Here is a 9858-nt window from a genome sequence, read left to right on the forward strand (position 1 = left end):
AAATAGACAAAAGGTGAAGAGTAGATAGCGCCGAAATGAAACCCAGCTCAGAGTGTTTTATTCTCACAAAAAGCCTGTAGAATTATCATTTTAATGATTTACCTTTCTCGGCCATGTAGACTAGCTTGCTTCCGCTACAGGGCGTTCCTTGACCTGTCCACCTATCACGATGGGCCGCCATGTTTACTCGAGAAGACGTGTGGCAGTTCTACATGGAGCTGTGCGTCCAAGTTACAGTTTATTGCTCTAGGTAAACATGGAAAGTAATTGGTTTTTAAGAAAGGGGAGTCAGTTACGGCTAAACCGTTTATTTCCACGTTCAAATAGAAACAGACCTTCCAAGTGATATCCTAGAATTTAGTACATGTCATGAAGCCACGCTCACGTAGACCAGCACATTTGCACATGCACTATGAGTAGAATATGGTGTAAGGAGTTAAATGTTTCGGTTTACCCTTTTCTGTATAACAAATAATACCTCCCTCTCTCTCTCATAGTGCTGTGTTGTTCAGCTTCCTGCTAAACTAATGACTTCTGTCATATCTTTGACAATTTTTCAGTAATTCATAAAGGTAGGAGGAGAGTAAAGGTTATTTTTAGTGTACTTTGTGTTCATTCATCTAAATGTCGCACCTGAAGTTTGTTCAACATGAAATTGACACTCACTACGTGCCCATGAGCTCATGCTTGCCATAAGAGGCTGGACCGGTGAGGTAGTCTACTGGTTGAAACGGTCGCTCGTCACGCAGAAGGTTTTGATTCTTCACAGGGCTACGATATGTGAAGCCCATTTGTGTGTCCCCCACCCTGATATTGCTGGAATATTGCTAGGGGCGGGGTAAACCCATACTAACTCGCTCAGGCTCAGGTCAGGCTCGTTGAACTGATTCATAAAATCATGAAAGCTTTCTAATTGCATCGTTCGTTGCTCATGCTGTAGATCACTGGATTGTATGGTGCTGCTCCGACTGTTTGCAGATGGCCGTCAGATAAGCGGAGTATATGATCAAAATTGATTCTGTCACCTGTCCCTTCATTTTACAACTCAGTTTTTATCCGAAATTCATCTCAACAACAGAGATTTGTCATGTGTAATCTTGTCTATTAGAAACTACTGCAGTTTGAATCATCACATTAGCCGGTGAGAGCGTGCTCACAGTTCATCGTTAGACCAATATTTGTGTCTAAATGTTCACTTTTCCTCAATCTTAGGCCTGCACCACATAAAAACAATATAGTTTTTTACGCCAGTTTGCGTACACTTGAATCATTGTATGTGTGCTCGCAGCACTTCACCAACAATTCATGACCAGTTTCCTCGCCTGTGTCAACGAGCGTTCCTAAAATATCCTTAGGGAGAGCTCTAGAAGGGCAGCATGGATTAACAAACAGTACCTTTTTGTTTGAAACTTGTTCCACCTACGCCACACCTTTTACAACACATTCGATCAATATTTACCTGCCTAATTTGTAATGACGACTATCCCTTGGTTGCAAGGAGAAGACAGGTGGTTGTTAATGGTCCAAGATAAATCAATTGATTTTTAATCTATTCTTGGAAATTTCCATGCGGTTTGAAAGTATAAGTGATGAACGTTATATTCTAAAATTACTTATGAAAAGATAGCCTTTGGAAAATGTCAGCTATCTGCATTTAAAAATGTTGTCGACTTATGATAGACGTGTTATTTGAAAACTTACAAGCCATCTCATATTGTGTAGAGATGAACGGAGTGATTGATTTTACCTCGATAAAAAAAATATTTCAGATTGTATTAACTGACTGAGTGGGTTAGGATTTATGCCGCTTGTAACAATATTCCGGCAGTATCATGGCGGGGGACACCGGGCTTCACACGTTGAACCCATGCGGGAAATCGAACCTGGGTCTTCGGCGTGGCGAGCGAACGCTTTAACCAGTAGGCTACACCAACCGCCTCTGCAAAACTGAAAGGAATCACTTATAGTGAGTGGGTTTGGCTAAAAGAGTATGTACACCTTATCAAACGTTGGTTAAAGTTGAACGGAACGAATGAGTGTACAACAATGAACGGAATGACTGAGTGAGTGACTGAGTGCGTGAGCTTAACTAAACAAATACAAATTTCAGTTGTTGCATAATGCTGACTGGAATGAGTGAGTGAGCCTAACTCGAGAAAGTGCACCTAAGCAAATTTTGAATGAAGTTGAACGACAGAGTGAGTGTATGCACACATTTTGACACCGGATACTAAGCGGTAGATTAGTGTTATTTTCTACAGCCATCAGCATAATTAAGTTCTCGACTTTTCTAAACAGTGCAGAGAGTACATCTGTGGGTGAATGTTGAGACAGTGCAGTAGTGGGCGTTGTCGTGGCAGTAACTTTAGTAGTAGCAACAGCAGTGGTAATAGTAGCAACAGTAGAGTGAGTGAGTGAGTTTAGTTTTACGCCGCTTTTAGCAATATTCCAGCAATATCACGGCGGGGGACACCAGAAAATGGGCTTCACACACTGCACCCATATGGGGAATCGAACCCGGGTCTTCGGCGTGACGAGCGAACGCTTTAACCACTAGGCTACCCCACCGCCCCAGCAACAGTAGTAGTAGTAGTAGTAGTAGTAGTAGTAGTAGTAGTAGTAGTAGTAGTAGTAGTAGTAACAATTTACCCAATGTAGTAGTGGACGAAGTCGTAGTAGTGACATTAGTGGTACTATTAGCAGCAGCAGTGCAGTATCACTGTTACATGTAGAAATTGCAGTTGCAGTGTGGTGCAAGCAACAGTAGCTGCAGTAGTGGTCGTGGTACTAGACACTATGCTATCAGTATAAACGTTAATCAAATGAAATACATACCATTTCGATATTGCCATCTAGCGTCAGCTATTTGATGCGGACGTAAAATATGTTATTGGCCTTCCTTTGCAGGTGCATGACTTTCGATAATGAGTAAGGGGAAATAACTCGAGAATTCCCCGTGGCACGATAGAATCATTTGTTTCAGCTGACGGCAAGCGAGAACACTGTTAGTTCAGATCATTTCCAAGATCTTACGGCAGTGGAATATTTAGATGTGAGTGAGTGAATTTGTTAGATTCAACTCCGTTCTAGACAGGATTTCAGTCGTGGCAGATGTTAATTTAATGCAGAAGGAAATCTGTTCAGCATAACCACTACCACGCATACACACGTTAGACTTAGTAGTGAGTGAGTGAGTTTAGTTTCACGCAGCTTTTTATCAATATTCCAGCAATATCACGGCGAGGGACACCAGAAAATGGGCTTCACACATTGTACCCAAGTGGGGAATCAAAGCCGGGTCTTCGGCGTGACGCTGTAACCACTAGGCTACCCCACCGGTCGCGTTAGACTTAGTATTGTCATTGACAGATGTCTTAGATCATTACAGATAGGCTCTGCTTGGTAGACCTCTGATCATCCGGTTTATAACGGGATCGGGTCCCGTTTGCGTACATCGATGCTCATGCTGTTGATCACTAGGTTGTCATGTCCAGACTCAATTCATTACACCCACTTTAGCTTGAATACTGGAGTGCGGTGTAAAACTAACCTCACTCACTCACCCTGCGTGGACAACCTTGAGGAGGTGTACTCTTCTAACATTACCTCTCCCCCACCCCTGCAGTTATACACTGCTCTCAGATGTGTTTCAGGCCATACGGATGAAAGAGATCACTGAACCCCAATTATGGCCTTGACTCACACTACTTTAGTGACAATGCTAATCCAGATCTTCAACTAGGCATTCCTGCACCAGAGGAACACAATACTCGAGTGACTGGTAACACGAGAACTAAAGCTACCTGGTTGTTTTCGCGTTTTAAATATATTCATTTACCGGATTTCCTCTGTTATACGCCTGATTCATAATGCAGAGTGGGCTGATATTGATGCCGCATGGAATGATCTGTCCCATAAATAGTTGGATCCGGGTTCGATTCGTCACATGCGTGCGATGCGTGAAACCCATTTCTGGTGTCCCCCGCCGTTATGTTTCTGGAATTCTGGATAGGATAGGATAGGATAGGATAGGATAGGATAGGATAGGATAGGATAGGATAGGATAGGATAGGATAGGATAGGATACGATAGGATAGGATGTTCAAGGCGCTGGTAATTTTTCCCTCGATCACTGGATGTCAATCTCAACAGAACTTCGTATACAACTCTAGCAGCCACTAGGCACCCCGAATTATTGTGGCTCTCTCATCCTAACGAGGTACCCATTTACAGCTGGGTGGACTGGGATACATAGTCACAGTACTATGTCAAGTTCATTGGACGTTGCTGTACCCGCAACTGGGTGTTTGCGTGTGTTCATGTGACCCCCATCTGACCATATACCAACGGATTCGTGGGTTCTTTAATGTGTATTCACTCACTCCACGACGTCCGTGCGTTTAAATGTAAAAGAAAAAATAAATAAGGTACACGCAACATCGTTACATGCCTTCTGTTTCAACATATGGGATTCATCAGAAACATGAGGATGTACATGACCCGTCTGAGGTTCCATTACGTAGGATCTGTGTGACTAAAATAACCAATATAGGTCAGTCTGATTGATGTGCATACGCACCACGGCCTGGTAATGGTTTGACAACTTTAGATCAGCTGATTTATAATATGTCATTATCCTTCACAGCTGTGATCATCAGTAATATGATAAAGCGAATGGGCGTGATTCATGTAGTGGGACTACATTGAATGCTCCTGCCTGTCTGCATATGTGTAATTTGACCCTGTGCTGTGGAACACATGACTGGTCATATTGCGTTTCATCCCGTGACAAGGATTTCACTTGCTCCGTCGTCATCATCATCATCATCATCAACAACAACAACAACAACAACAACAACAACAACAACAACAACAACAACAACAACAACAACAACAACAACAACTGTTTGTCTTAAGAGGACACTTGCCCATTGTTTATTTGACCCTGACTAAATGAGTAGCAGGTCACCCTGATACAGCATCACATTACCCACCACTCAGTAAAATAGCCCACATTTATTACAGGTGTTTGTTGTTTAACACCGCACTCAATATTTTTTCCAGCTTCGGTCTGAAATATAATCGAGTCTGGACCAGACAATCCAGTGATCAACAGTATAAGCATCAGTTCTGCACAACTATTATACGATGACATGTGTTAACCAAATCAGCGAACCTTACCACCCGATCCCATGTGTGTCTTCATAACACAAGTATGCATTGGGTCACTGAAGACAATTCTAACCCGGATTTTCACACGTTACACAACAATCGAAGCAGTAGTATTTCATGTTTATGTGTTTTATTTCAGTTATCAAAGCATATTCCACCATGCATGCATATATGTCAAATGTGTATATGTCCGCCCAGATAGGGAGTTCGGGTGTACAGTACACTGTACACACGCTCTGCACTCTGAGCGTTTGACACTTAAACATTCGAAACACTTTGCACAAGAGATTCCTAGATTGCACATCTTAACGCGCCATACAAAGTTACAAGAATCTCTCAACAATTAAACAATTAAATTTCTAATAGATTTGGCACATTTGTCTTCAATGTTAAGTCAAAGTTGCACTACGGTATCCAATGTTCGACTTGCGACAAGAGTAATATTCGTAATATTAATTGATCTGGAAATGTTCAAGCAAAAGCACAAGATCGTTCAGCAACACCGTAGTATAATGATTTCCCATCGAGGAGACACATGAACGGTCCACACGTTCACAACTAAATTCTCCAAGTCATGGAACATGTGACATTTCCAATGGACATCTTAATGTTCCCCACACTTGACACACAGGCCTCCCATTCATTAGACGTCAGAATATTCCATACACTTGGCACAAAGGCCTCCCAAATATTGGACATCAGAATGTTCCACACACTTAGCACATAGATCTCCCAAATATTGGACATCAGAATGTTCCACACACCAGACACAAAGGTCTCCCAGCCATTGGACATCAGAATGTTCCACACACTTAGCACATAAGTCTCCCAAATATTGGACATCAGAATGTTCCACACACTTAGCACATAGATCTCCCAAATATTGGACATCAGAATGTTCCACACCCCTGACATAAAGGTCTCCCAGCCATTGAGCATCAGAATGTTCCACACACTTGGCACATAGGTCTAAAGCCATTGGACATCAGAATGTTCCACACAATTGGCACAAAGGTCTCCCAGCCACTGGACATCAGAATGTTCCACACACTTGGCACACAGGTCTCTCAGCCATTGGACATCAGAATGTTCCACACAATTGGCACACAGGTCTCCCAGCCACTGGACATCAGACCATGGTATAAGTAGCCATTACGTTCCAGTGTGCCTTCACCTCCACCAACTGCCACCACACCCTCACTCAGGTAGACAACAAGGGAAGATATCCTCAAACTGGGCCTTCATCCATGCTCCAAACTTCCTCACAGCAAAACAGCATGTGCCCGCCCCCTCCACAACCTTCCTGCTCTCCCTTTCCCTCGCCCTGTCGCGCTCTCTGCATTCTCTCCTCCACTGCTTCTCTTTCTCCGTCCTTTCTCTACAGAACTGATCCCAGTCATCAACATCCCCCTCCACTTGCCCCGTCATCAGCAACAACCCAGCCCTCGTGGCAGCTCCTAGAAAGGTGGCCCGCGCTTGGTTGATATGCCTGTAAAATTCAACACTGCGGCCATAGTTTTCGGGTGTTTTGGGGCCCGGTGATTTCAACTGAATTTTCTTCTCCTCTTTTTCGTCATGGAGATGAACCCTGTTTACAAACACTTCCTCTGATGCTATTATTTCGGTGAAAGGTTGAGCTTCTTCAATTTGGGCTTCCTTTTGTTTCGGCTTTCTGTTGGGCAGTTGTACCTTCTTGATTTTGATGCCTTTGGGCAAGCCCGAAGGGAGGGATATACTGATTTTCCCAATTTTCTTCTTCTCTTTCTTTGGCTTTATCTTTTCATCTTTTGTTATTTCTTGGTTTGTATTTTCAGAACCCTTCGCAGGTTCCGTCTTCGGCTGGACTGGTTTTGGCTGCTTTACTTTGGTTTTGCTTTTGGCACTATTGTTATTGTCAAGCGGAGACTGAGTGGTGGCGTTTAAAAAGCTCGTAGTCATTCTGTGGAGCTTTGTCCGGCGTTGTTGAGTCTCTATTACAGTCAACATCTGCAAAGAATACAAGATTTCTTCACAGGTTTCTTCAGGTTATTGCCCTTTGTGCTTATACACGGCATAATACGTTATCTTCCCCGGTAGTGGGAATAAACTAAGTCCGAAATAATTCAGTTTGCTTAGATCCGTTTGGCACTGTATTTTTTTATAGTAGTAGTAGTAGTAGTAGTAGTAGTAGTAGTAGTAGTAGTAGTAGTAGTAGTAGAGGTAGTGATAGTATTAGCAGTTGTGGTAGTTGTAGCTGTAACAGCAGCAGTAGAACTAGTAGTAGCAGTAGCAACAGCAGCAGCAGCAGCAGCAGCAGTAGTAGTAGTTGTAGTAGCAGAGCGGAAACAGAACTAGTAGTAAATGTAGTAAATGTGCACAGTGGGTCTCCTGCGTGTTTGTTTCGGTTTTATGTTTCCCATATAACAACGCAATCATTTTTTCAGTACCGTATTTAACAAAATGTTGGGAATAGTGCTAACATGATGCAACGCCAGCAAAAATCAGATGCACCTGCACACGTATAAAACCGCATATATATGTATTATAAAGTGAGGTCACACTTTGCGTCCTCTGGGCTGTCTGTTACTGATAAGGGCAAAGATAAAATGTTATCACGGGATAGTGGGATAACGTCAAGGCAAATACTGTACCACGAGACAGAAAACTGCTCAACCTGGAGTAGGTACATCTGTGAATCACATTCGTTCATGAGAATGATTACTTTAAGTTTTTAAACGATAGAAAGGTTGAATATTTCGTCAATGACAGGTTATGCTTGGAGCGCACTTACGATGACGGACTTTATCCTCTTGAAATGCCTTATATATTACAACAGTCTGTGCGCAAATGTTGAACCTTAGGTAGGAAACCACAATATAGTGACGTCATAGACATGTGACGTCACAGAACCGCGAAAGCTATGCGTGATCTGATGATCGTTTCGCATTTCGTCCTATGTATTTTCAGTTCGGCAAAAATGACAACATTAACTTAAAAGAATGGGAAAAGACTAAAATATCGGTGTTTTTCATTGTTGTTTCATACTTTGCAGCCGAGATGTAAGAAAACTTTAAAATAGCATGTTGTCAAAAAAATATAATCACATGTGACAAAAAGAATTTCATTGTGTGCTGTCATTTTAAAATACTGTCATTTTGAAAAAAAAAACACCAAGATCAGTTATAGGATAAATATAGGAACCTAATCCGAATACAGATTTGAAAACAACAGATTTATAAAATCCCGTTGCACACAGAGCCTGCCTGTTTTCGTTGCTTGATGACAAATGTTATTGGCACTAGTGTATAACTACATAAACAGACAGAGTGCAGTCTACCTAGTCTGTCTCTCATAGTCCTTAAAGCACATTGTCTTTCCCTACTGCCAATCCCTATATCTGCAATGCTAAAGATTTAGATGAAGCAAGTCTAGATTTCCTCAGGTTCTGAATTTCTAGACTTTGTGTTCTTCAAAAATATATACATTCAGGGGCTAAACATTAGTCCACTATTTACCGAGCGTCAATAAATAGAACAGACACTGAGGCATGTGAAATGTTTGTATGGAAACATACGATTTACATTGATATCACCTAGGCTAAATGAAAAAAGGAAATGCTTCTCGGGCATCGGCGCGTCACTTCTATTTGTAACATTATTTATAGCCATTTAAAAAAAGAAATGACTTTGCCGCGCCCCGATCATCCATTTGTCCACTATAAGAATGACTGTCTGTAGGAACGGGTGTGACTGAATCTACAACTCATTAACAGGTGCTTAAAAACATTTAATTTTTATGCCGCCCTAGCACGGGTGTTATACAGCTCCCCATTACACTCTGACAATATGCATGGATCCAGGAACTTTGAAAGAAGGGGCACAGGGAGTCGGCTCTTCCATGTGGCCTTATGCCATTTTCAATGGGCATGGGAGGTCATATATAGCCCCTCAAAACACACTTCTGACACTTCTGACACAAAGTCCGACACTTCTGCAGCAAAATGTGATGCAGTCCTTACTCTCCAAGCCCCATCCACATCCCCTATGCTAATTAGCCAGGCTCTTAATTCCTACCGTAATCACCATAACCGTGTAACCTTACATAAAACCTAATATTACGTAATATCTTACTCATGTGTATGCAATATTACAGGGATCTTCTACACTAACTAATCGCCAAGTGTTTACAGTTAATAAACTGGTCAGGCGTGGTAATTTCCAGATACAAAATGTGTATGTTCTGGTTTAGCAACAGGATAGTGTTCAGGAACATATACCTTCTACAGGAGCTATATTGCAATAAAGATTCTTTCATGTACTTTATTACTGATTAAAAAATTAAGATATCGCGAAAATGGTAAGTGTAATCAATAATATCAAAATTAAAAATCAAAGTATAATTATCCGTATACATTTACTAATTTACAACACATAAATATATATTTACTACACATAAATATATATGCTGTCAAGCAGACAGGATACTGCGTCCATGTATCAAACCTGTGTCTGGTCAGACTTCAGACTTTAGACGTGTTAAAAGGAGCCCAACTCAGTTCTAGAATGATTTGGTCAGAGCAGACTATCGAATCTCTAGTATTGAAATAGGTACTTGTAGGAATTTGCTGTTTTCCTTATGCTGGTAACTCTTTTTGCAAATACGATATATTCTTTGTACTTATGTCAGTCTGCCATATCTTCTTTCCAG

The 9858-nt window shown here is 41.6% G+C and overlaps 1 protein-coding gene across 1 annotated transcript; it reads right to left on the reverse strand.

Annotated features, from left to right (window-relative positions):
* Nucleotides 1-6369: 6369 nt before the first annotated feature.
* Nucleotides 6370-7158, reverse strand: LOC137291965 (uncharacterized). The gene has a single exon (XM_067823516.1). The coding sequence runs from the start codon at nucleotides 7156-7158 to the stop codon at nucleotides 6370-6372; it is 789 nt and encodes a 262-aa protein (XP_067679617.1).
* Between the last annotated feature and the right edge of the window lie 2700 nt (nucleotides 7159-9858).

The sequence above is a fragment of the Haliotis asinina genome, chromosome 7 (assembly GCF_037392515.1).
Source record: "Haliotis asinina isolate JCU_RB_2024 chromosome 7, JCU_Hal_asi_v2, whole genome shotgun sequence".
NCBI lineage: Eukaryota > Metazoa > Mollusca > Gastropoda > Lepetellida > Haliotidae > Haliotis > Haliotis asinina.

Coding starts and splice junctions, on each gene's coding strand:
- LOC137291965 (XM_067823516.1), bottom strand. CDS start 7,158: ATGTTGACTGTAATAGAGACTCAACAACGCCGGACAAAGCTCCACAGA.